This window comes from Montipora foliosa, chromosome 10 (genome assembly GCF_036669935.1).
Source record: "Montipora foliosa isolate CH-2021 chromosome 10, ASM3666993v2, whole genome shotgun sequence".
Classification (NCBI taxonomy): domain Eukaryota; kingdom Metazoa; phylum Cnidaria; class Anthozoa; order Scleractinia; family Acroporidae; genus Montipora; species Montipora foliosa.
In genome coordinates this window covers 11382709-11409718 of record NC_090878.1, presented here as the reverse complement: position 1 = coordinate 11409718, position 27010 = coordinate 11382709, and the positions used below count along the sequence as shown (strand labels likewise).

General features: G+C 39.9%; 1 protein-coding gene across 1 annotated transcript; it reads right to left on the bottom strand.

The window, feature by feature from the left end:
* Positions 1-480: 480 nt before the first annotated feature.
* On the bottom strand, positions 481-27010 carry LOC137974277 (peptidylprolyl isomerase domain and WD repeat-containing protein 1-like). Its single transcript, XM_068821150.1, has 19 exons — positions 26857-27010; positions 25299-25401; positions 23250-23350; positions 22304-22399; positions 20998-21085; positions 19685-19787; positions 18336-18479; positions 16278-16352; positions 15992-16072; positions 14871-14964; positions 11512-11565; positions 9710-9753; positions 8053-8127; positions 6773-6891; positions 5688-5754; positions 4273-4358; positions 2622-2734; positions 2140-2291; positions 481-1405 (listed from the first exon to the last, which is right to left on the bottom strand). The coding sequence occupies exons 1-19, from the start codon at positions 26975-26977 to the stop codon at positions 1256-1258; spliced, it is 1866 nt and encodes a 621-aa protein (XP_068677251.1). The 5' UTR covers positions 26978-27010; the 3' UTR covers positions 481-1255.

The following is a 27010-nucleotide window of genomic DNA, read 5'->3' as shown; positions in this document are numbered from 1 at the left end:
TTTTGATATTCAAATCTACCAACCACAGAACAAAAGAAGTCATTGTTTCAACAGACAATTAGGATCTGGTTGGCATATTAATAAGAATGGATGACGTCACGAGAAACATCGCTATTGTGGTCGACTTAGATTTTGTATATACATATGTGTCACGAAGTGTCTCACCTTATTTTGGAGTATCCATTCTGGTCATAACCCTGTCTATCTTTATAAATTCTGAACGGTTGGATGCTTGGAACTTTCGCTCCCAGTCACAAATTTCCATCTGGGGAACACCTCGACATCACTGAGTAAAGATGCTTTAATGAACGAAATGGATGTATGATATGGATCATATATTGAACTGCGGATATGAAACCAAGTGCCGCTATGATCCTGGCAGTTATGAACGCAATTTTAGCAATTGCGCAGAGAAGCCTGAAAAATTCAGAACTTCGTCGGGGTTTGAACCCACAAGTTTTGCATAACAATAGAGTCAAATTCCCAAAAGACATTTTACTGCAGTGTTCTGTACACCAATATGGCCGCGGTGACGTCAGATGAAAACCATCAACACGAGGTTTAACCATGTTCATGATTATCTACAAGATTGAATCGCGAAAAACAGGAAACCGTCTCCTTAAAAAAGTTTTTCTTATGCAACAGCATTCCTTTACAAGCAAAAAAGGAAAAAGAAAGCTCTCGCTGGTTGCAAATAGCTAAATTTTCGTTCGTTGATGAGGAGGGAAAGCAAAACTGTTAAAAAAGCTATCCTACCATGGTGACCAATCAAACTCTCACTCAAAGAGACACTGGCTTTCCTTGAAATAGTTGCACAGATTATTGAACAAATGATACCGACTTAATACTCTATACAGTCTTCTTAAAATGAAATAAAATACTATGAAACAATATCTTGGTGATAAAACTGCCAGTGGCAATTGTAAAGTACAAGTTTCCAACCGCAAGCCTTCGAGCTCACTTTGCAAAGAATTCTAGCCAGGGTTCGCTCAAAAGTTCTTCCCCTGGGATTCCTAACACCCACTGCGACAATATTTCATTTTTCGCCATTAAGTTCAAATTCAAAACTCTCAAGGTAGCACGTATGTACAATTGTTCCCTGGTAATTTTCCGTTTGTCTCATCGTGTCAGCTCCCTGGCATTCAAACCCCATTCCTTAAACTCCTTTCTTCTGACGCACACATTGTAGTGGACTTAGATTTTGAACGTGAAGTGAAGAGTTTCCCTTGCAGATAATCTGCGACTGCAGGACCAGTTACAGAACTTTGAGTGAAATGTTTATAATCTTGATATCCTCGTACGGTTTGTCATCTTTAGGATTTGTTTTAACGTTGCTAATTATCTGTACCACATCCATTCCTTTCACAACACGACCAAACACCGTGTGCTTATTGTCCAGCCATGGCTAGGGGCAAAAAAACAGAAACAAAGCAAATCATTAAAAGCTCACAAGTGTTTTGAAGGAATGGCGCAAGTAATTTGATGCACATTCGACTTTCATATCCAACACGAAGTGTCCCTTCAAGTCTTAGCATTTACGATTCATTTAGAACAACAAGGCAAACCAACAGACTCTTTTTGGCGATGGTCGGTATACCTAGACACGAGGGTTGTTGAATAAATACACCATAAACATCATGCACATTCACTGATTGTCTACGCGACGCACGAGCAAGGTGTGTGATCTTCACGCGAGAGAAACCGAGTTCGAATCGCGGGTCGGGAGAAATAACACTCTTCCTACGGGATACGGGAATATAAATAAAACATCGCAGATTCGTGAGTACAATGAAAAAAAAAAAAGCACGAATAAAAAGAAAATCACCCGGCTTTCTACCTTAGTGCCTGTGGCAACTCATAGGGAAGACTTCGTGACACCAATTGCCCATTTTCCAAATATCAAATATTCATCTTGATAGTGAGGCAGTGAGGACAAAAAAACAGAAACACGTTGGAATGAATGTGAAAAATATTTACAAATCATCCACTTTCCATTGCCTTTGTTCACACTGCCTCACTATCAAGCTGAATTTTAATATATCGAAAAAGGCCTATTAAAATCAGTGTGCAGTGCATATAATTACTTGAACAACCTGCATGTTTCAAGCTTAGATTTCTCGGCCATGACAGCTAACCTACCGTTGGTACTACTGTAATGAAAAACTGCGAGCCGTTCGTGTTCGGTCCCGCGTTCGCCATACTGACTGTGTAAGGTCGGTCGTGCCTCAAGTTCCGGTGAAACTCGTCTTCAAACTCTCCACCCCAGATGGATTCACCACCAGTACCATCCCCTAGAAAAAGCAGAGAAAATTGTGAAATGTTACTCTAGGAAAATACACAAATGGGTTTATCAACTGAGTTGATAAGGTAAATTGTCAACCAATTCGCTGTGACGAGGGGCCAACGCTCGAAAGGTCAGTTTTCGAATTTCTTAAAGGTGGTCAATTTATTTACCATATCAACGAAGTTGATAATCCCAGACCAACTGGAATTCGTGAAAATATATGACATTGAACTTACCTGAAGTAAAAGGAAGGAACCTAAGGAATTTGAGATGAATTTTCAAAGTGTCCTTGCATAGAACAAATCAACATCAATTTCATTCACGCATGCCAGCTTACCAAGAGGGTCTCCTGTTTGGATCATAAATTGATGAATGACTCGATGGAATATGTGTGTGTTATAGTAGCCATTCGCACCGTGTGTGGAGAAGTTCTCCACTGTTCTGGGACACCTGTGGAAAAAAGAACCGTTAAGGCCGGTGATTAAAACAGAGTTCAGCCGGCGCTTCAAAACGCCTTCCAAATCCATTGGTTAATCATCATCATCTTTATCATCGTCATCATCATCATCAGCATCGTCGTCATCATCATCGTCATAAACAACAACATCATCATCATCATCATCATCGTTAACATCATCACCATCATCGTCGTCGTCGTCATCGTCATCAACATCGTCATCATCATCATGATCATTGTTAACACCATCTTCATCATCATCGTCACCATCATCATCACCACTGTTAACATCGTCATAATCATCATCATCATCATTATCGTCAACGTCATCATCGTCATCGTCATCATTATCACCACTGTTAACATCATCGTCATCGTCATCGTCATCGTCATCATCATCATCATCATCATCATCATCACTGTTAACATCATCACCATCATCATCATCGTTATCGTCATCATTATCACCACTGTTAACATCATCGTCATCATCATCATCATCATCATTATCGTCATCATCATCATCATCATCATCGTCATTATCATCATCATCATCATCACACTGTTAACATCATCATCATCATCGTCGTCATCATCACCAGTGTTAACATCATCATCATCGTCATCAACATCGTCGTCGTCGTCATCATCATCATCTCTTAATTTATCCTCGGATTTTAGAGTACCTTGATTACCCTCTCAACCATGATACACTACAGAGGACAGACCACGACACCGGGAACTCCATGCAATGCTCTTTGCAAATGGTGTGAGGGTTCTTTTACGTGCCACAGGGTTTTGAACATTGAGGGGTTGTCAATGAGACGGGGCATTTGGTTTATCGCCCTTAACCAAGAAGACTCGAGAGTCAAACCGGTCTAACAATTTGCGGATGACATTACAAAGGCAGCACTTTCTCCTCAGTTATTTAAAAACCCCGAGTGATGGTCCGGCCGGAGTCGAACTCACGACTTCCCGTATGGCATCCCGGTACTCAACCAACTGAGCCACCGGTGCGCTGTTTATTCTCCAAAACAGTGTCAAGAAAAATAAACTAGAGAAGAAGGGCACTTATCTCGAGGAAACTAATTTCTTAGAATTCTAGACCTGTAGTGATTGTTGTCGAACGAGGTATAAATAACCGTCCCAAGACGTTCATATTCCGTCCCTTCTATAATAATACTAAACTTTATCATTAAGTGTCAAGTCTTCTAGCCCTGGGGCACTAATTCAACTCGTAAATCAAATCAAACATTAGTGTTTTAGGAGAAGGGAAAACCGGAGTACCCAGAAAAAAACCTCTCGATGCACGGTAGAGAACCAACAACCCACATATAACACCGAGTCTGGGAATCGAACCCGGGCAACATTGGCGGGAGGCAAGTGCTCTCACCACTGCGCCATCCCTGCTTCTTCTAATTAACCAGTTAGAAGGCAAATGTGACTTTTTTCGGCATCAGATTGGAAAGCGAGGCTTTCGAAACATTGCAAATAAACTCTAAGTGGTATTGAGAAAGTTGTTCCAACTTACTCCTTCGGGAACAATTTTATCACGATGTCACCCATTGTTGTGTGGATAACAGCCTCTTCGGGAAGTTTCTTCGCTCCCTCACCTCCCTATAAGACGAAGAAAGCATACATCACTTAAACACTCTCCCTAATTTCAAGTAACCGGAATGTACAGTAAAACCCCGCGAGCACGAACCTTCCATTTGAAAATTTACCCTAAACAGGCTGTTACATAAATGGTACCTAACAGAAAAACATATTGTAGATATATTGTAGATAGCAGAATTTAGTGGTATTCGGTCTTTGTCTCCTATACACCTTATTCCAAAATGGCCGCCATTTTAGTTTTCTTTTGTTTCCATGCAAATTGGCCCTTATGGCCTCGTTCAAGGTTAAATATTCTTTTGAATTTTACGTTTGAAAGCGAGGCCAAAAGAGCCAATTTGCATGGAAACAAAAGAATACTAAAATGGCGGCCATTTTGGAATATAGCGTATTCTGGTTGGCGATGGTCTTCATCAACAAATCCAATGCAGCATCCAGTTTATCCCTATCCCTTGTATAAAATTTGAATAAAATTTCAATACAGAATTACAAAATTCACATAAAAGTCATAAGTAAAATCGAATGATCACATGTCATTATCAGCTCTAGCCTAAAGTAATGCTCTTCATACGAAGAGGACGTTTGCAGAGAACTCTAAATGTCAATTGATCTTATTTGCCAAAGAGCACATTTTTTTAGAATTTAGAAAATAAGAACCCGTTTCAAATTTTGTCTATAGAAGCTCTACCTGACAAATTTTAGGCTAACAGGTTCTTAAATTCATTCTATTCTCGTCCATTCTTTATCAATCCATCGCATTCTATTCTATTTTCTACTATTCCTTTCCCATCTTCCTTTTCCATTTCATCCAATCCTACTCTACAAAATACTCTGTCTATTGTGGTGTACAGGCAGATGAATCGATGCTGGCTGCAACGCCACAAGTCCCACACAAGAATATAAGTAATGCTTGCTTGTGATGCCTCATCTAATCGCTTAAGAATTATCCTTTGCTATCCTAAGGATTTACCTTATCAACTAGGAGTACATGAACTACTCCTAAAGGAACGAACAGCTTCATTGTATGTCACGGTGTGGAACGGCGTTTTTACAGAACGGGTTATTTTTAGATCGATTTTCCCGCGAAACCAAAGCTTTCCAGCAAATCACAACACTTGCATGAGAAATTAATCCCAACTGAATTGAGAATGGTCACTCGTGCACACCAAATCTTATTAAAGAACTCGTCTAAAAATAGCTTGACCTGTGAAAACATGTTACATCGACTCCTGGCTGCAGACTCCCAGCTATGGGTTCCTGATCCACCTAAACTGATAACTTTAACAGCTCGCAAGAGCACCACATAAGCTCAAATACACCATACACACTCACTTGAGTAGCCGCAAGGATTTCCTCTCTGGACGGCTTTTCATTGAAGACATCACGATCACTGTCGCCACTTAAGTGAAGATAAATTAAAACGAAATTGAAGAGTTGAATCCATTAATCTACAAGGCTAGCCATAAAATTACAAGTGTGACAAATTTGAACGGTTTTCAAATGAAAAACAAAATTGGCAAATAACAACAACCACAGATAATCAATGAACCAATCATCATGCAAACACATGCAGCTGTCACAAAAGCGCGGGAAATTGCGCGCGAATCATCCAGAGTTGGGTAAGAGTTGGTTTGGGTTGGCGAGGAAAGTGGCGCTAAAATTATTGGTCAATTACAAAGCGCTTAATGAGCTTAAAGGGACTGTGTCACGGCAGTGCAGTTAATTTTGTGTAGTTTTACCAATTCCTCGCCCTTCTAGGTATGCAAATTAACGTTAACACAGACATGGCTTTTCACTGGGGCGGATCCAGGATGTTTCTTAGGAGGGGTGGGAGGGGGGGGGGGGTGAAGGTGTGCACCTCCTGCACCCTCCCCCTAGATCCACCCCTGTTTCAAATAACAGAAATCAAAGCTTCGTGACAAATTTTGCCCATCCCTGCCTCAATTTGTATTGGCTGCTTTGATCAAACTTTCCTTCAATGTTTTAAGTATTTAGTTTTTCACGTTTTGGGCGATTTGGTTGCCAGTTCCCGGTCGCTGAATTTGGCAAAATTTTGCGACACAGCCCTCTTAATAGACCTTTCTGCAGATGCGGCGGCCATTTTCATGTCTATGAAGTGTTTTCACTCACGTGATCAGTAGTAACCTTGTTTTTTCACCGAAACAAAAGAAAACGTTTGCATGATTATAGAACTCAATTACCGGAGGATTTGTTAGCTACACCAACACGGCCGCCGTGAGTCACGTGAAATCGCTCTATTGTTTCGAAATTATGGGATGCTCAGGGGGCAAATTAATATGTATTTGCTCCTTGGGCATCCCATAATAGCTATTTGAAACAATAGAAATAAAAATGGCCGCCGTATCTGCCAAAAGGTCTATTCACCACTATATGCTTGTGGGAGGACTGCAACCTACCTTAAATCAGGCTGTCGTGTCGAAAACACGTAAAACCTGTTTTTCTTTGACGCTGTGCAGAACAACATTGGGTCAGGTTCACCACTTTGAAGGGAAGGGTTGTCGGATGCTTCCATTTCCTGTGTAAGTTGATTTTACACCGTATTACTACATACAATTATTTATTAAAAGAGGTTGTTTGAACATAAAACGGTAAAAAGACAAAACAAAAACGAAAGGCGCTTGCAATGAACGATTACACCTGGTACAGTGTTCGAGTCATTTTCTTTTTGTTCTTTTGTTTGTTTTTCATTTAAATTAATATTTATTCAAGCAAACAAACAAACAAACAAACAAAGATTTTACAAATCGTGAAAAAGAGAACAGAGCAAGATACATACATATAAAACAAATACGTAGATATATTAAAACATGCAAGCTCTCTTCAATTCGCCAGAATTGGGGATGAGTGGACGAGTCTCCTTTTCCAAGAGGCCAATTTACGATTAAGTTCAGCTTTCAATATGGACATTTTCATTAACTAGCTTTTTAATTCTATAATTGATCTTTATTTATATACTCAGAGAGGCGACCGCGCGACTGAGTAAGAGAGTTTACGAGTTATTTTACTGCCACAAGCGCTACAAATTCGGACCGATTTCTTATCGATTTGCGCTACTGGGAGGGATGCACATTGGTCTATTGATATCAGGATATCCAACATTACACAAAGTATATATTGGCTGCAAACTTTGTCCACCAAATAATGTGATTTCGAGGACAATATTCAGCAAGAGCCTTAGATTTAGCACACTGCAGTTGCAATCGAGACATAAAAGCCTCGAGCATATCGGATCTAGTGTGCACAATATTTTGAACACGGCTTAAAACGAATCTCCCGTTTTCTATTTTCGAAAGCCCCATAATACACTTTGTTTGTTCCCCCCCCCCCCCCCAAATTTTCCATAAACTATAGTTTTCAAACGCTCATGGGACACTGAACCCCACCGGGGGCTCCACTGAACCCCACCGGGGGCTCAACTGAGGATTTATGGAATTACTATCTATATATCAAATCCCTTTATACTTTGATTGCACTCACGTGATAAGACAGCCATTGTGGTGCCAAACAATAGAAAATTGTAGCTCAAGTTCTGCATAGCAATACAGTTAAATTCCCAAAAGACTTTTTCGCTATTGTTCTTTCCACCAACACGGCTGCCTTGACATCAGATGCGATGAAAGAACTGTTTATTTTATACTGCATTCAAGGAGTCTGGTGTCCTTTTAGAGCAACGTACCATTGTGACTGCGGCTTTAGCCTTGTTTGCCTTGCCTTGATGAAGAGCTAATTGCACAAATCGCACATTCTCCATCTAAAACAGATGCAAATGCCAAGTAAAAACAAATCAAATGAAAAGAGAGGTCATGACAATGAAGCAGGGTAATTGAATGAAAAGAAAATCAGCGTTTAGGTGTCTAGTCTTCTTGCGCTGGGTCCACGGTTTTTGACGCCATCTTGGCTGGGAGGGCAAGCATGGCTAAAATTGCAGTAAATGAATGGGATTTTGACCGACTTGGAACTGCTGTAGCGCCACTAAAAAGAGACGGATTACCAACTTTTGCCACTGCTTTAAATAGCTTTATTGATATCATTCATTTAACAGAAAATAAGGCCATTATGGAAGGTACGACTTTCGTAAATTCCAATTATAAATCTTCTCATGTGGCTTCTAATTTCGTGGCAAATTCGCATGAGTTGGATAAGAAGGGTTTGTATGAAATCTTAATTCGTTTATGGTTGTTGTAGCCTGAATCTGTTCTTTATATTTCATGAAAATAATATCAGTATAAAAAATGTCTTTTAAAAGATACTTTCACTGTGGAAATCCGCCTCTTTGGAACGGCGCTACCGCGGTCCAAAGTCGGCCAAAATCCCATACATTTATTGTAATCTTAGCCGTATTTGCGTATATTTCGTAAGCTAATTTCGAGGAACGCCCTCCTTAGATTGTATAAGACGTTTATCTTGCCACACTTCAATTATTGCTTGTCGGTCTTGCATTTTTGTGGTGCTCGTCAAACTAAAAAAATGGACTGTCTTAACAAGCGCATTCTTAGATTCATACTAAAGGACTATAACTCACCTTACGGCACTTCATTGGATAAAAGCAATTCTAAACCTCTGTATGACGCCCTCAAAATTTCTTAGTTATACTATATATGAGTCTGTTTTTCAGTAACTATCCTGGATATTTAAGTAATATGTTTACTCTGCGCTCTACAAGCTATAGTTTACGTGGCAATTATATCCTGGCTCTTCCTAATCCAAAAACAAGAACTTACGGCCTGCATTCGTTTTCATATTTAGCTACTAAATTATGGAACTCTCTTCCCAATTCGCTTAGAACATCTAGTTTTATGGATTTTAAGCGTAGAATACTAAACTATGACCCATTTTGATAGCGTTGCAATTTGGTTTTATAATATATACTGTTTAGCATATTTTTAATTTTAGCATTTTATTGTGCGAGTGTCGTATTTAGTTGCATTGTGGTCTCGAAGGCATAAGCTTATATCAGCTACTCTGAATCTTCGAGGTGAAATAAAGAATATGTATGTATGTATGACTGGTCACACTTCATTCCTTGACTTTTCCGAAATGTATAATTAATACGTATGGAACGTCAGACTGAACATTTGTTTGACAAGTAGACATACGAAAATTTGGGGAAAGGTGTTGTGTGAGTGAAGAAAATGAGTGGATTGTTCTACGAGCGCTGTTGAAAGTCAGGAAATGAAACATCGTTTACAGCCCTTTATAGGGGTAGATTGACATGTTGATTTATTTACGAAAGCGGGCAATGGAGTACTTAGATTATAAGATGAGGTAAGCGACCCTTATATTTTGTATTAAAATGTTGTTATCAACATGGAAAAGTCAACGTGTCCTCTTACCTTGCCAATTGTTCTCACACATCTATTTGTGTGAAGATTTATAACTAGAAAAACAAAAAAAAGTAATTTTGATTACCAAGCTACATAGACCACAAGTGTCTGATTCACATACTGATTCCCTCCGCACTCTCTTTAAATTAGCATGGGATTTGGCGCGTCAAATATTTTCTTTTTTGGGGGGAGGGGGGGGGGGGGGAGAAGGGGAAGAGGTTACGCTGCATTCAACATCCCAACCTCGTCTCCAGGGTCTTCTCGACTTTCAAATATGCCTGTTTGTCCTTAAGAGCCACATTATTGAAAGCCGAGAGGACCCTGAGGACGAGGTTGTCGGGGGCACAAAAGTTCACATGACAACTCAGTCGGAACCTTGCAAATATATGTAGGCACTTGTCTCAGTGAGACGCGAAAAGCGCGTTTCCTAGTCAATCGCCTTTTATCACGCAATCGTGACAAAAGGCCGAGAGAGACTCGAGAGAGACTGAGACACCGCGCACCGGTGGCTCAAATGGTTGGGCATCTGCCTGCCATGCGGGAGGTCGAGAGTTCGACTCCGGCCGGACCAACACTCAGGGTTTTAAATAACTACGGGGAAAGTGTTGCCTTTGTATTACACCCGCAAATGGTGAGACTTTCAAGTCTTCTAAGATAAGGACTGTAAACCAGAGGTCCCGTCTCATAGCCCTTGTTGGAAATCAAATTGTATGGGACGTTAAAGAACCCACTCACTTCTCGAACAGAGTAGGGGACGTTGTCCCCGGTGTTGTGGTCTGACCTAATCTGGTCGGGGGCATCTTTCACTTCCTAAATAACATTATTGTAAACTGCGTAACAAGCAGTCTGGCCAAAGTCCCCCACAAAAAGCATTGTCAATTAGTCTTGAAAAGCCCCGAAGGGGAGAGACTAACAGCTTCACTTCACTTCACTTTACTAGGGAAAGTAGGGAGAGACTTCTCCCATATGGCGGCTAAATAAAATATTCTTCTTTTTTAATGCTAATAAGCATTTCTAGCCTCGCTTCGACGAGCAAATTTCAAAATAACATTTTTTTTCAAAATGAAAGCAGTAGTCCTCATTAACATAAATACAAAAGAATGTAAAGGAGTAAAGTGGTCTATACCTCCCTTGGCCGTTTCTCTCGATTGCGTGACAAAACAAGATTAACTACAAAAGCGCGTAACTCAACGGACATCAGCCTGCAATGCAGGAGTATTCTTCGCTCAGTATGCTCCTTCACGAAATGCTTGCCCGCTATCTTAAATTGTTCAAGCAACGAAAGGTTGAAGAGAGATGCAATCGGCCATTTTCGAAATATCAAATATTCAGCTTAATCACAGTGAGGCAGTGAGGACAGAAACAATAGAAACACGTTGGAATGAATGAATAATTCGAAAAAGGCCAATCTCGATCCCAGAGCTCTTCTCTTGACTGTGGGAGAGAAGAGCTCTCCTCTTCTCATTGATTTTCGTGAAGAACAATCAAAAGCGTCTCTAATTGGTGCATTCATGTTAGCATGAGGAGTGAGCAGGCGCCGTAAGGTTCAAATAGCCAATTTTTGGCCATAAGATCCCTACGGCGCATGCTCTCCTAAATAGAGTTTCCCAGAGCCTTTGGTCGACCCGAGGCTCTGGTGACGAGAATGCGAAAAAGGCCTATTGAAAAGGTGGAAGACAGATGGGTGCTCAACGAGATCCTACTCGCGCTTAGTAATAAGACGCCCGCACTTCAGGCTACACAGACAAACAAGGAACTTCGCGAAGTCAACAAATGCGACTGCACCTGAGAAAATAACCAAAATCACACACCTTTTATTCCCAGCATTGTGGCATACAGTAGAAAATGTCCACTTTCATCAAACACTTGATAGAGAGTCCAAAGACAAACAATATCAGTCATCTACCAACGTTAACTTAGAAGACCAAGACTTGCCCTTTCTGAAGAGCTTTACTTCAAAACGAAATAGGCGGCTGGGGCAACAAATACGTCACTTCAAAATTCAACTTTACGCCTTTTTATGTATTTCGATATTTCCATATCGTTCATGTTGTACAATATGGGTTGTATAACTCGGATGTTAATAGAGGTTTTGAAATAATGATTGAAAATAAATAAAGGGATACACTATTGTATTCTTTGATTGCACTCACGTGATAAGACGGCCATGTTGGTGCCAAAACAATAGAAAAATGTAGCGTATTGTTCGTTCCACCAAAATGGCCGCCGCGACGTCACGTGTAATCAAAATGAGAATGGTCATGTTGTCGCCGAAACTCTTTTTTTTTTTTTTTTTTTTTAACTTTGTTGTGTTGCAGAGTACGGCAAAGAAATGTACAAAAATCCGTGCCGCACGTGCAGCATGATTATTTTCGTCTTTAAGCCGCGGCTACACGTCGAGCGATTTTTGTCTCGCGCCGGTGATACGATTTTTTTCAGATTTTGTCGCGTCGCCTGCGCGCCAGGGTGGCTACACTTGTGACAAATTTTGGCGACAAATTGAAGGACGCGCGAAGCGCATACTTCAAGAGACCTTGGCACTATAAACAGACATTCCTACTTTAATTTCATTGGCTAAATAGTCTTTAGTCGCGTCGCAAGCGCGGGCAAAAAGTTGCAGGGTGGCTACACGGGCAACTATCTCTGCGATTTTCTCGCGAAAGTTTCAACTCTGGCGACTTTTTTCTTGCGATTTTTCACCCTTCGCGTCGCCAGTTCAAGGGTGGCTACACGTGCAATTTTCATCTCGCGCTGGCGACGCGACAAAGTTTGAAAAAATCGTATCACCAGCATGAGGAAAAAATCCCTTGTGTAGCCGCGGCTTTAGGGAGTTTCAAAAACGACGACAGCGCGACAAAATAATCATGCTGAACGTGCGGGACGCATTTTAGCAAATAACTTCGCGGTACTCAGCGTAAAAGCAAAGTGAAACCACCAAATTTGCGGTTTTGACCGGCGACAACGTAGGCGCACACACGTCACTATGTCATTAAGAGCAAGCTTAATAAACACCACATCTTGTTCATCACATCAAATGCACTGCTTGTTCGTTTTTGAGAATAGCAATAGTTTAGAGCGTTTGAGTCAACATTAAAATAAAGGAAAGAGAGAAAGAGGGAACATTATGCAACGAGGGCCACGTTTTTAAACCAAGGGTCTAACACGAGGGAAGATCTCATACTTCACGTTAAAGAATAGAAGCGTTAGCACCGGCAAAAAAATTAAGTGTTTGAACCGCAAAACGTCAGATCGAAACGTTTGAGCGTTTTACATTAAAGCCAGGCCTGGGTTGCTCGAAGGAAGCATGGTTAGCGCTAACCTATGGGTTTTGATCCTTCTAAAACCAATGGTTAGCGCTAACCGGGCTTCCAGCTACCCCTGTCCCGGCCCTGCAGGGCGTTAGGGCAGAACGTTAGATGCATTAAAAAGGACCACGAGAGCGTTTGGACAAAAATTATTGGATCATTAGAACTAGTTAGAACTTTGCCCAAAACGTACATGTAAGAGAGTAAAAAAATAAAACAAAACAAAACAAGAGAGGTTCGAAAAATGTGAATTTTAAAAGCGATATCGAAATTGTGAAAATGAAAATGTGACATTCAACTCCAAAGATGAATTTCTTAAACCATTTTACCGTATTTTTTCGATTAAACGCCGGGTCAAAACTGCCGATTTTAAAATTAAAGCCTGGGGCATTTGATCGAGGTCCTGGCGTTTATTCGGGGTCGAGGAACGGTTACAAGTAAATGGTAATCTCTTGAATGGCACTGTTACGACATACCAAGTACAGTATGCTGTTTTGGTATTTTAATAAACGCGTTAAAAAAAGGTTGACGGGCCTACGCGACTCCTGCTGTCTGCAAATGATCGTGTGTCTTCAGAGTTTAGCTCGGACCAGGACATCTTTTGGGAATTTTCCCTTGCGATGTGATAGTAGGGTGGGCTCCTTTAATAAATATTTGCCTTAAGTGTGGTTGGTTTTGAACCAAGTGCCATTTCCCCATAAGTACATTCTTCAAATTAGGAAGGACTGGGTGGCATAGTGTGAGAAAAGGCAGTACAGTATTGTACTACGTGCATCGTTCGTTATTTGTATTTTTTAATGATCTTTCTCGCTTTCCACCGTGTTCTCTGGATATCCTGTTTTTAAGGCGTAGCTTGAAGTTTTTCACGTTTTCTTCAAACGTAATGTGAGAAGAATTTGTTCGTAGAAGCCGTAGTGTTTGCCCTTTTATGAATCCTCTGGTAACGCCTGGTGGATGACACGAATCACGAATAAAACTTTGTGTATTGCAAGGTCTCTCTCTCTTTTTCTATGGTGTTTGCACGTCAAAGATAGACTCCTTGTTAAATCTGTCGCCTTTGTACACTTTTGTGTCCAAGAATGCAATTTCTGTTTCTGATATTTCAGCCGTAAATTTGATCGTGCTGTGAAAGTTATTTGCGTTTGTAATGAAGTCTTCTATTTTGTCTCTGGCTGTACTCATATCATTTACTTGCTCCTACATCATTCATATATCGTTTACGTGCTGTTTGTTAGTGAAACAAATTTTTGATTGCAACATGGTTCATGTACACGTGCCGTATGTACAGTACCATAATACTGCAACTTCGGGTAATCCAGGGAAAAATCGTCCCGCATTGACAAACCTGAAAATCAACCTGAAAAAATGGCTGAAAATCGCATTTTTTTTATAAACGCCGAACCCCGATTAAACGCCAGCCTCGAAAAAAAGCGTCAAAACTGCCGATTTTTAACGCCGGGGGCGTTTACTCGAGAAAATACGGTAAGTTACCTAACTATTACCAGAAACCCATAAGGGTTGAAACGTGTAACGGCCCCTTGTGTATTGGGAAATACACAATATTCAATTTGCTAAGTACCATATTTGGGGTTTCAAAATATGGTACTTAGCACTGAAACATTCAACCAATCAGTTCGTACTGAATATTCGGAAGCTGTGAACGCGCGTTACATGTTTCAACCCTTATGGGTTTCTGCTATTACAGTGACGTGATTAATAGAAAGGCTTTTGTTGTTGTCGTGTTGATGAGCTTAAAATAGGTTTTTCTTTTGAAAGGGATTTATTAAATCGGCGTGAGATTGTGATTGTGATTCAATCAGATAAAATAAAATGATGTTTTTATCACAAAAGGAGCAGTTTATTACCTACATTGGAGAACCTTAAGGTGTCAGTCTTTTCCAAATCTCTTTCTGTCGCCATGCGTCTTCCAAACTCCATATCTGGCAGTTGTTGTTTTTGCTAAAATGTAGGCCACAAATGTAAGGTTATTTAGCACTTAGCAGTTTCACCCTTTGTCACCATTTTACTTGGCTATGTGGCACCCCTTGGGGAAGCTGTTTAAAAGTCTCTGCTTACGAGCCAGAAGGCCCATCAGGCCGGCACTTATCTCAGGTTTCATTAGCATGAAGCGACTAGGAGTATTTCTATCCCCCCCCCTCCCTCCTGGATGGGATGCTAGTTCATCGCAGGGTTACCCCAGCATTTCGCCGGTACTCATTTATACACCTGGGTGGAGAAGGCACCGTGAGAGTAAAGTGTCTTGCCCAAGAACACAACACAATGTTCCCGGCCAGTACCCGAACCCGGACCACTCGATCCAGAGTCGAGCACTCTAACCATGAGTGAAAAAGGTAAAGTCTCTGCTTACGAGCCAGAAGGCCCATCAGGCCGGCATCTATCTCCGGTTTCCGTAGCATAAAGCGACTAGGAGTATTTCAACTCCCCCCTGGATGGATGCTAGTCCATCGCAGGGGTTACCCCCAACATTAAATTCGCCGGTACCCATTTATGCACCTGGGTGGAGAGAGGCACCATGAGAGTAAAGTGTCTTGCCCAAGAACACAACACAATGTTCCCGGCCAGGACCCGAACCCGGACCACTCGATCCAGAGTCGAGCACTCTAACCATGAGTGAAAAAGGTAAAGTCTCTGCTTACGAGCCAGAAGGCCCATCAGGCCGGCATCTATCTCCGGTTTCCGTAGCATAAAGCGACTAGGAGTATTTCAACTCCCCCCTGGATGGGATGCTAGTCCATCGCAGGGGTTACCCCCAACATTAAATTCGCCAGTACCCATTTATGCACCTGGGTGGAGAGAGGCACCATGAGAGTAAAGTGTCTTGCCCAAGAACACAACACAATGTCCCCGGCCAGGACCCAAACCCGGACCACTCGATCCGGAGTCGAGCACACCACGCCTCCCATTTAATGCAAGTGCATTCATATTTTTGTGTACTGCAGTGCAGCCAGTGATTGTATTTAGATACCTGTTGCATCTCACTAAACACTTGCAGTGACTCATCAAACACTCTTGTCTTCTTTCCAGTCAGAAATCTAAATACTCTGACCTACATTAAGCAAAGCAAAAAACAGGAAATTTTAAATTAAAAGTAAAAAACAGGGGATCTCCATGAAGGACATGTACCCGGGAAAACGACCAGTTTAGTTTGTTTTTGAAAAGGCATCTCCGAAACGGAACCTTCCATCCCACCAAGGAATAACTTTAGATGGTAAAAAAATAATGCATGCAATCAAATCACAGAGATAACAAACCTTTCTGTCTGTTGCCAATGTGACAAAAAGTTTCCCATCTTGTGAAAACGTCAAGGAAATTGGAAAAGTCTTGCACTGAAACCAAAATTAATTACAAATCTTTATTTAAACATTATAGGAAAGACCCACTGTGCTATAAATACGAGGAGTGGAGAAACAGCTTTACTTGGATTTTAAAGTTAAAAACTAAAGGTTATTATTACTTAAGTCCTCTCACAGCTATAAAGCTGATCTTCAGAAGCTGGTAACATTCAAAGGAGCATCAAGTTGCAACCTGTAACCTTAGACGTTCAGGGCATATCTCAAAATCCTAGCCGTTCCCAGGAGGCAGACCTTTTGGAAGGTTCCAGTCTTTAGATTACAGCTTGTCGTAATTAGCTAATGGTTGAGATTCTTTGAGATCGTACCCAAAGCACCAATAATACTGTGGGAATCACCATCACCTCACTGCAGCTCCAATCTTAAATTCCCATTTCAGATCCTGATATTAATTTTGTCCACATTTTCTTTTTCTTTGTCAACAACACGGTTGTCAAAAGGGACTGATATTTATGCCTATAATCTACCCTCCTTCTTAAAATATACATGTACTATGTACTATGTCTGGTCTAGACTGGAGTACTCCATGATCTTACATGTATTTGTTCGGATCTTTACGTCTCAAACCTTGGACTTCCAGTTTCTCATTTTCAGACACCTTTTGTGGGCTATATGTACAATCATAACGCTCATACCACTTATCTGCACATTCTAGATCATAGGTTTTACAGAGTTGCCAGTGGATATTAACCTGAGCAACTTAAAGGCCCACCTTCAACCGACAGGTGTTGCGTTTCACGGAACAATTTTCATATATGAAAATTCCACCCGAATCTGAGATTCATCCAATTAGATCACTACGATAAGCAATGTGAATTTCCATAACAAAAACAAACAGTCGAAAAGCATGTCAGTCGAAGGTGGGCCTTTAATCATGGCGCCATTTCTTCAATTTTTTTGTGGGCACGTACATGCACGACAAACTTGCCTAATAATAATATCCTAATAATAAAAATAATCATTATCATCATCATCATCATCATTATCTTCATCATCATCATCAATACATGTATGCTCAAGCAACATGGCGGCCATTTACAGCGTACATATTTGATACATGTATTGGACATCAATGTTGTGGTCAATTGACACCTGTCAAAACCAGGTATCTGCTGACCAGTATCATGTGACCATATTGCAGGCTAAAGTTTTTAGCTCTTCAAGGTCAGCTTTCTTTAAAGTTAACTGATGAACAGGTACTAGTTTTTGATTGGATTGCAGGCTCAAGCCAGGTTAACTTCTTGTAATCAGGACACCTAAACATAAACAAGGCTTAATTCTTCGTGCACTTCTGGGCTCGACACAGCTACACAGCCATACCATGTCAACTAAAGCTCTTAACTGTTGACAATTTTCGTTTTCAGGCGGAAAACAGTTTGGAAAATATTTTTTCCCGCATTTTTCGTCAAGGCTAAACAAAAATTGTTTTACCCCATAAATTCATTGTTTAAGAAATGCCAGGAATAACCCAGGAGCTCTGCTTTTAAGCTTGGCTCCATCTATAATTTTATACATGTATTATGTAAAATCGTGATTAACCACTCAACTCAGACCCCAGAATGATGTCCTGGATACTGCGGGTTTAGGATCTCTCAACACTTTCTACATGGCAGACAAGTGAAGAGATACATGTAATAATTGTACATGTAATAAATTTTTCTTACACAGTATTAAAACTGTTCATATTGCATGTCTCCTGGTTTGCTATATACATTGTATTATATTTCAAATCAAGCATCTGGAAATGTCAGATTACATGTATATATGCATATATACTACGAGTAAAAATAATGTAAATTAAAAGAGAAAATAATAATGTTACATGTAAACTGTAACATGCAAATTTTGCTCCCCTTAACGATTCACCTTTAAGTTACTGTTACAGTAGCTACCAGTACACATGTACGCCTTTCATTAGTGCAAGCCAGGATAATTGACAAAATTAATAAACTCACTCACCATGATAAATTCAAAGAGGTCTGTATCAGTTTTGTACTCAAAGTCAACATTCAAGGGAAAGGTGAGATCATGTTTAATCCCACTCCAATACTCTATTATGCCTGCCTCGTCAGCTGATATGGCGATATCGTAAACTGCATTGTACTGTGAAAGGAAAAATTACATGTAATCAGTAGCCCACTGGCTACGCTGCAAGTAGTTGGTTTCTCCTACGCTAATCCCGAGAGAGAAACCACTGCAAGCAAATGTTGGTTTCTTTGAGTGAGCCGCCATGCAACAAAGGATGAATAAATTGAATTTGAACTACATGTAGTACAACGAGTTACGAAAATTGTATTGGCGCTTGCGTGTGCGTCCAGTTTACGTACATGTACCAGTAACTGCTGCGTTTGGGCGCGCCTGCTGTGTAGTGACTTATGTTCAATGCATCACATGGAATGTGACGTATTTCATACATGCTCGATGGAAAATCAAACAGTTACTCCCAGTGGTTTCTCTCTCGGGAGGCGTAGGAGCAACCAACTGCTCGCAGAGTTACCCACCGGCTCTCCTTTGCAAAATGAATTCCCACTTTTTTTGGAAATTCCTAAGAATTCCCAATGTTTCCCACATACAGTATGCAATAAGCCAATACTTGAGAAGCTTGGAATTCTTGAGAATTTCTAGGAATTAACAACTTAAGTTTCTCAGCAGGCTTGGAATTCCTAGGAATCCATTAATTATGGCATTAGCCAGACTCAGCAAGTTAGAACTCTTGGCAAATTGAAAGTTACAAGTATTGTACATTGTAGTTATTTAGAGCAACAGCTGCGTCATCTATTGATCACAAAAATTTAATATTTATATATGATAAATTACCATGATACCATGATCAGCTTCTTGGAGCAATGCATAGAGTGTGAGAGACTACATGACGAAGTGATCTTTTTTAAGAAAGTACTGTACCTTCACTGACTTTGTATCAATTCAACAAAAAGCTGCATAATTAATTGCTTCTGAAAAATAGTACTGACAGTTTATTTACATGTATTGTAATTTGTTTTTTGGTTCAAAAAAATGTTCAAGCCTTTCATTTCTACAGGGTACTCAACATACATGTATAATACACAATGTTTATTACTGATACTATCAGGCCAGTGCTTATCTCCAGTTTGCACAGCATGAAGCGACTAGGAGTATTTCTACTCCCCCCTAGATGGGATCCATGCTAGTCCATTACAGCGTTACCCCCAGTATTTTCGCCGGTACCCATTTATACACCTGGGTGGAGAGAGGCCCTGTGAGTCAGAGTAAAGTGTCTTGCCCAAGAACACAACACAATGACCAAGGCTGAAAGTACAGAAATGTACCTTTATGAACGTCACAGGTTTGGTGTGAACATTAAGAGTGTTAAGAGGAGAGCTTGTGCCTCTTCCATCATAAATGTAAATCACTCCTGTCTCCTTTTCTGAGCTGCAACAAAAATACAACCAAATTATTACATGTAACTAACTGAAGCAGTCATGATATTAGGGGGTCTCTACAAGTATAAACTAAAAGGATTTTGAGGAACAAGGGCCGAACACAGACAAATTAAACAACGGAACAGCACTTGTTTCCAGAAGTGAATATTGTTATAGGTACTAACAGATCTGCAATTTTGTTGATTGTTACCATGAATAAAAAATAATTACTACATTGTACATGTAGATGTAGTGAATGGCAGGCTGCAGCCATAAAACCATAAAAATTCTCTTCCAATAAATCTGTATTCTTTCTCTTTTGAAAACTTGTCAATTATTGATAGACGAGACTAAAAGGAATGAAATTACTATTAAACTAATTAAAATAAAAAATAAAATTCATCCTACAGCTTCAGGTTACTAAAAGGGCTGGTTGCTTGAAGCTTGGTAGCACTAACCATTGGTCGAGAGGTAGAAAATCTATAGGTTTCCATGGTATTTAGCACTTCCTGGTTAGCGATAACCATGCTTTGAGCAACCAACAGCCAGGCCAGGTCACTAAGAAGCCCTGAATCTGGATGTATGCAGAAGGCAGTAACTTGTTCATTGGCTGTAGACTCCATTCCCCTTAAAAAACTGTCCTGGCCATTTCAAGCCACATTATCCCTGGCAATCGATTTTTGTAAAACACTACAAAAGAAAGATTAAATGCCGGACGCTGTCAGTTCTTGAGTGGAGGTATGTAAAGGTTGTCAACCCACTGACTCCCACTGACGAGTAAAATCATCTGGTGTTAGGCAGAGGAAAATCTATCTTTGATAATTAACTTTATTATGTATATCACCATTATTACCGGTAAATCTAAAGAAATAATTATTAACAAGAGTGGCAATATACAGTGATGAATTATGCATAATTTTTTTAGGTGTAAATTAAAGTATGGAACTTGTGCTGGAATGAAAGAAAAAAAATTAAATGGAGAATTTAGCACATGAAATCTTGTCAAGTGGCATGGTTAGTGTTGGTCTTTTCCCTACATGTGGTTGTGTAAAGTCTTAAAAAATGTTTATTTTTTATGCTTGACCCTTCATTCTTGAAGGTTAATTCCCATACAGTTGTACTTCATCGTACCGATAATTATAATTTGCCAGTAAAATTATTAGTAAGGTGTTGAATCAAAACCTCATGTTAAAGTTACATGTATGTACACGTTAACTTACCACGCTACTGCAGCTACTGCTGCTCCAGGGGAAAATATCCATTCACAATGCCCAGGCACATATTCTAATCTCAACATGTTGATCATATCTAATTGAGCAAGGAAATAATAAAAATTTCAAATTAAATTATAGCAGAAGCTCGTGACCTTAAAGCGTTTTACTCTCTGGTTCAGAGCTGGGGTTTTTTTAGCTTAAAAGTTTCCTTGTTTGGATGTAACGTAGCTCGTGCATTTTCCCGTGCGTGCAGCGTCAATCTTATTTTTGTCCACATCTGGGCACAAAATTGCTGCCTAAAATCCCCAGCTTCGTTCCGAGGAAAAGAGTTGCAAGTTACACGCTTCAAGGTCATACCCTTCTGATTATAGCAATTGTCAGAAAACATGTGTACTGTCATTTTTCTCTTATTGTTTCTGAACAGAATGTGGGCAATGAATGAAAGACATGCATAATTATAATTATAACATTGTTATTTGAAGTGTGGCTATAGACACAGGAAAGATACAAGTGCATTTGAACATGTACAAATTGTACATGTAGAAGTGTTTCTCGTATTTACCTGGGCAATTTGAGCATTATTGTCTCTCAATAGACATCTGGAAAATTCAGGTAGCCTCAAAGGGATTCAGACTCATGACCTCTGTGATGCTGGTGCAATGCTGACTATATACCAGCTGAGCTTATAATGAATTAGCCACACGGTTAGGAGCAGTTCAATATTAACCGATTGACCCCTGGGAGGGACACTTCACAGATTTTACCAGCATGACAATTCTGGGGGTGGGGGTAGGGGTGGGGTAGGGGTGAGGGGTAGGGAGTGGGGGTAGGGGGTGAAGGGTACAATAGCTGAAACAACCCAGACCTTTACAAAAATGCTAACCATACTAATCTTGTACAATGTAGGCCTAAACATGATCTTAAGCATAGTGCTTACTAATAGGCCTAAGGTTGACATTTTTGTTGTAGGTTTGGGTTGTTTTAGCTATGGCACCCTTCACCCCCTACCCCTCAATGCTCATCCCCTATCCCTACCCCCACCCCTAACCCCTAACCCCTCACCCCCTACCCCTACCACCACCCTTAACCTCTCACCCCCTACCCCTACCCCCACCCCCAGAATAGTCATGAAAGCTTTTACTCTGTCCATCACACTGAATGAATACATGTAACATGTACTTTCCGTGACTGAGTTTTAAGCAGTGTAACAGTAGACATTCATGCATATGGGGATGCTTGACTAGCTTACAGGAACATCTTGCTAGATGTATGTTCCAAAAGCTGCAGATACTGTAGCTGTATACATTCTTACCAAAATTAACCACATCAAAGACTTTGAGTGATTTATCTTCTGCTGTTGAACACATAACTTGCCCATCAACACTGGCAGCAATGCAATGAATGGTTCCTACAGAGCAATTTAAGAATATAACTTAACCTTTCAATCCTGTTTTTTTTACAATGAAAAGATCAGTTACGTTTTTTTATATTACGTGTATCTTAAAAAGGAGAAGCGGTAGTTGCACGTAAATTAATTTTACCCACTGATGTTTCATCTATTAAATTACAAATTCAAAGGAACATTATTAAAAAAATTAATATCTTATTAATGAATGCTAAAATTATAGTGCCGAAAGGTCAAACTTTAAAGTATTGTGGTTCAATTTTATCATTGGTTTAAATTTTATTTCCTATTGTTTAAATCTTATACGATACATAATAACAATAACAATAATAATAATAATAATAATAATAATAATAATAATAATAATAATAATAATAATAATAATAATCTTCTTACATAGGCCTGCTTTTCTACTTAACCAACAGTGCTTTACAAGAATGAGTGATAGGAAAAACTAAGCTACGTGTATTGTATATATACATGTAAGAAAGACTGAGAAAACGCAATGCTTAGTTATTCTAACAATTCAAAGTACATGTAATTTCGAAAAAGGTAATTTCTAAAAAGGTTTGTCTTACATACATTATTATACCCAAGAACAATAGGAAGATAAACAATTCATTTAAACCAAGTATAATTTATAATTATTTCAACCACAACATGATTATACATGTACATGTAAGAAACCTCAAGCAGCCATGTTGACATCATTCCTGGACCACAAATATTGATCACAATTTGATAATTGTAAAAATTATTGCTGGCAATACATGTATTACATGTACGGTACATTTTAATCAAACATCCTTACAAACACTGTAAGACTAAGTAACAATACACTCTCATCTCTCACCAAGATGTGCTTTGAAATGCTTGACAAATTCAATTCCCTCGTGTTGCTTTTTCCAAAATTTAATGTGACCATCACAACTTGCAGTGATAAGAAATTCTGTGCTATGTAGAAAATCAGAGCAAAAAATTACTTCCAAGGTTTAACCCTTGCCCTAACACATGTACATTTACTGTACAGAGTAATCCATATATTGCAGTAGCTACATGTATCAGTGTTACTCAAACTACAGTGCACCTATTAGAAGAAATAAATGTACATATACACGTATTTATTATAATAATAATTATTATAGTATTTGAAGTGCAGGTAATAGACGAAATGGAGAAGTGATCCTGGCACTTTGGTAAAGTCTGCATACAAGCCAAGTGGCCCATCAGGCCGGAGCTTATCCCGGTTTCCATGGCATGAAGCGACTAGGAGTATTTCTATTTCCCCCTGGATGGGATGCCAGTTCATCGTAGGGTTACCCCCAGCATTTCACCGGTACCCATTCATACACCTGGGTGGAGAGAGGCATCGTGGGAGTAAAGTGTCTTGCCCAAGAACACAACACAATGTTCGCGGCAAGGACCCGAACCCGGACCATTCGCTCCGGAGTCGAGCACACCAACCATGAGGCCACCCCGCCTCACGGATCCTCGCACTTAACTTAAAAAAATATTAATTTATTGAGCAATAATATTGTCTTTTTTTATACAGTGTAGACACCTGAAAAATTATGGTACATGTACGTACAGTCGCTCCAAGGGATTAAAACCCACGACCTTTGTGATAATGCTCAATACCAACTGAGTTATGAAGCCACACAGTTGGGAACAGGTCAATTTGTTGGGCAACATTTGTTTCCATGAACGGACTATGACTGAAACAAATGTATATATTTGAAGTGCAGATTATAGACGAAAGGTACAAGTGACGCTCTCACTTAACAAGGCAATTGATTAAGAAATTATAGTCTTCTTTTTATAGACATCTGAAACATTCAGGTGGCTCCACCTGGGTTCGAACCCATGACCTCTCGGTGATGCTGGTGCAATGGTCTACCAACTGAGCTATGAAGTCACTCCGCTGGGCTCATGATTCCTAGGAAGGATTCGAACCTACAACCTCCATAACACCAGTCGGATGATCCACCCATTGAGCTACAACAGGGAGCTTTATAAGCAAAGACAACTTGGCTCCAACTAAGGAGGCTCTAACTGGGTTCGAACCTATGGGTACCCTTTTCGGCTTTTCCCCTTTCAGTCCTGAGACTTTAAGGGCCCACTGACAGATTTTTCACGCGTTGCTAAGGAAGTGAAATGTTACTTCCAGTGACTGACGTCATTAATCATGAGCTGACCAGAAAACCCACTCACCAGCCTGGAAAATTTGATAACAATCTCCTAATTGTTGTTTGCATCGAAGGTTTTTCCTCACCCTTCCTCGCGCTTGTCCTCAGATCAGCTGCGCATGCATAAACAAACTGAATTCTGGTTTAAGAAAAAGCTAAATTTCCGGCGGTCTTTACATTGAATTGATTTTTTTGATGTGGCTCGTTTCACCCCCAAATACAGAATATTATAGCTAAACATTGGTTTTTTCAAATCATCTTTTTTGAAAATGTTATGGGTATTTCAATATCGTTTATCTCTCTAAAAAGAACATTAATTTTTTCAATATAAAAAGAAAACCATGCTTGGCTGGATGCAAAAAAGAATACAAATTATGAAACCACTGATTAAAATAATACCCAAATTGTGTAGCACGTAGACAAATTTAGAGTTTTCTTTTATTGGTCACGTGACCATGGGCGTGGCATGCTGACGTCATCTTTGGGGTCATTGCTTGACAAAAGTTGGAAACTAACCAAAATAATGCGAAATTCTGTCAAATTATTAATTTTTAACCATTACAGTACATCCGTAGCAACGCACCCCAAAAAGCACGTCAGTAGGCCCTTAACTTGAGTTAGAGATTAATTTTTACTCTGTTAAATACCAGGAGATTTTACTAGTCAATTAAGGGCTGCTTCAGTGATGAATAGGTTAAGATACTTTATCAACTTACACAGTGGCCAGTATATGCGTGACAACATCTCTGTGCATAAAACTCTTCTCATAGGATTCAGCTGAAGGAATATTTCCAAGGTAAACTTTCTCAAACTGTAAAACTATGATGAGCAAGACCAGAAGAAAATGTCAACTTTATTCTGTGCCAAAAATAATAAGAAACCTTCCATGATTTTAGATACATGTACATGTAGATACTGTATTAATATGTCAAACAGATATTAATGACCAACTACAGAGTACACGGACATCTTTTTGCAGTATTGCCATGGCTCTCCACCCAGTATTGTAGTTACACACACACACATGTACACATGCCTACTTAATTGACCACTCCCCATAGGGGCTTTTCAGGGCAAATAAAACACAATCACGACAGAACAGAGCATTCAACAACAACTGTTAAGAGTCCCAACTGGCTGGAGGCAAGCTAGTTGGCTATTTACAAGTGCAGCTGAGAAGTTGAACCAGGGACTACCAGGAACAAATTCAACCAGTGGCCAGACGGTGTCTTGAACCTGAGATTCCCGGATCCCAAGGCAAGCGCCCTAACCACTGGCTCATCAGTAAAATTCACCGTTTAAAGATCGAGTAATAAGGAACAATAATTAATTTTGGCTAGTTCAGCGTCTCCATGGGTTGTCGTCACTGAAGTTCAATGTTTCAAGAACAAGTAAAGGGTTAGTAATATAATTACACGTATCTTTGAGTGGCTTAGCTTCATATAGCTCTACCAGTGCTCGACTTTCAGCGAAAAAACAGTTTTTAGATTTGGTAGCCAGCTCAAGTATTTTAGTCGCCAAAAAATTATTGTTGACCTCAGTGGTCGCAACGTTGACCACTGTCTGCAGTTTATCGATGAAATCAATGTTTAACCCACTTACTTTTAAACTGTCCCCCATTGATGAGTGAAATTGTCCGGTGTTAGACAGAGTAATTTTAATCTGTCAAGTCTCATTCCCAGAGGTCAAGGGATTAATACATACAGTAATCAAAGGGCACAAAGTTTTTTTGGCGGAGGTAGAGGTTTTTAACCCCATGACCCCTGGAAGTAAGAGATGACAGATTTTTCTCTATCGCCAGTAGTACTTGTTCAAATGTGGCCCCGTATTTAGTAGTTTAGCTCAATGGTTATCATGATTCTATAGGGAAGATATTTGCTTTCAAACATTGCTTTTGTAACTCAAATGTGCCAAACACAGGAACAGACCCTTTGTTTCGACAGCCAATGGGGCTCTAGTTGGCACATTAATGACAAAAGGTGACGTCAATTATCTTCCCAATGTATCAAATTTCATGATCACAAGACTAACTCTTGATTAAGGTGTGACCGTGAGTCACAGCACAGTTTAAGAGATGACAGCTAACATATAAGTACTTAGAGCTGGGTTGAAGTAACTCCTGTTGCTATGCTAGTAATTTGTGTGTCATATATGACCTGTTCCTTCCATGCCATGCAATAACATTCCATAAAATTCCCACTGTTCGTTATCTCGCGAGCTATAACAAAATCCGTTCTAAGGGGACTCAAGTGTTCCATTTAATACGAATATTACCTCGTTTCTTTTTTGGTTTAGATGCCGGAGCTGGCAAAGGGCCAATTACTTCATCATCGTCTTCTTCGTCGCCAGAATCATTTGTGTCCAAACCACGTTTTCTGGTTACAACATCCGCCATTTTGAAAGTGCAATGTCGTTCTCTTTGGCCAGA